The 1,381-nt window shown below is 69.4% G+C and overlaps 1 protein-coding gene across 1 annotated transcript in view; it reads left to right on the forward strand.

Moving 5' to 3' along the window:
* Window positions 1-1,361, forward strand: part of AURANDRAFT_68944 (hypothetical protein) — a gene marked incomplete at both ends in the record, with an annotated part of 6,033 nt that extends 4,672 nt beyond the window's left edge. Inside the window, 2 exons of the mRNA XM_009044681.1 lie at window positions 242-1,043; window positions 1,256-1,361. Of these exons, the coding sequence (XP_009042929.1) occupies window positions 242-1,043; window positions 1,256-1,361 (908 nt within the window). The remainder of the gene's footprint in view (window positions 1-241; window positions 1,044-1,255) is intronic.
* Window positions 1,362-1,381: the final 20 nt, after the last annotated feature.

The raw sequence follows: 1,381 nt of genomic DNA on the forward strand, positions 1-1,381 counted from the left end.
CTCGTCGTGCACCGCGACTTCCGGAGCGGCGTCTTCGTCTGTGTCGAAAGCAAATCTTCAACCCGACTTCAATGTGCGCGTAATTGAACGGATTGCGCCGGAATCTTCGGCTGAGCTTCGAGGACTCGATGAGAGCAATCGATTCGTCCAAAAATCAGCCGAATCGACTTCGGTTTGACCGAGCTAGAGAGTTCTGAAGTTTGGTCAGGACCCCCCAAACCAGTGGTTGATTTCCACACAGGTCTTCGTGGACCTCGTGTGGCTGCTGCACCACCTCTTCTACAGCAAGGCGAAGCGGCCGGCGCTGGAGGGCTTCGACGACGTGCTCTGGGTGCTCCGCCTGGGCCTGAAGGCGCCGGCCGCGGGGCCGCTCGCGCCCGCGCGGCGCCTCGCGCTCGAGGCGCTCTTCTCGCTCGCCGCGGAGCCGCCGAGCTCGCCCGACGGGTCGAAGCGCGCGGCGCGCGGCGCCTTCGCGACGCTGGGCGTGACGGCGACGCTCGTGGACACGGTCGCGCGCGAGAAGGACGCGACGCTGCGCGCGCTGGCCGTCGACGCGCTCGCGGAGCTCTGCGACGACGACGACGACGCGGCCGCCGCCGTCGCCGTCGCCGGGGCGCTGCTCCGGCGGGGTCTGGCGGCCGTCGACGACGGCGGCGCCCTGGTCTGCGCCGCGGACCCGGGGGGCCACCTCGCGGCGTGCGCGGCCCGCGCGACGGCCGACGCGCGCGCGCGCCCGGGCCTCCACGCGCTCGTGCTCGTCGTCAGCGAACGGTGCGGCGAGAAGCCCGGCGCGGCGCCCTACACGAAGGAGCTCAACGCGCAGGCGCAGCGTCTCGTGGACGAGGTGACCGTCGCGACGTCCGGCGAACGGCGGTCGGACCGCGAGAGCTGGGCGCGCCTCGAGCGCTGCGGCGCGCTGGAGGCGCTCCTCCGTCTCGTGGCCCCGGAGATCTTCTTCGCCTGGGTCGACGCCGGCGCCGACTTCGAGGCCCACTTCAAGCTGCTCATGTCCGCGACGATCGTCTTCCAGGACTACACCGCGTGTCTGGGCCTGCGTGGAAATCAAATCTTCAACCCGACTTCAATGTGCGCGTAATCGAACGGTTTCGACGCGAGGCTTTCTGCCGTGCTTCGAGAACTCGACGAGAGCGATCGATTCGTCCCAAAAACAGCCGAATCGACGTCGATTTGACGGAGCTCGAGAGTTCTGAAGTTTGGCGGGGACCCCCCGAACCAGCGGTTGGAATCCACGCAGGCCTCGGCGCGCGCGCGGACCTGGCGGCGCCGCCGGACCTGTCGGCCCACGTCGCCGCGCTCGCCGACGCCTGCGCCGAGGTCGTCGACCTGGACACGAAGGAGACGTTCCAGCGGGGCAAGGGCG

Source organism: Aureococcus anophagefferens, assembly GCF_000186865.1.
Source record: "Aureococcus anophagefferens unplaced genomic scaffold AURANscaffold_665, whole genome shotgun sequence".
Classification (NCBI taxonomy): Eukaryota; class Pelagophyceae; order Pelagomonadales; family Pelagomonadaceae; genus Aureococcus; species Aureococcus anophagefferens.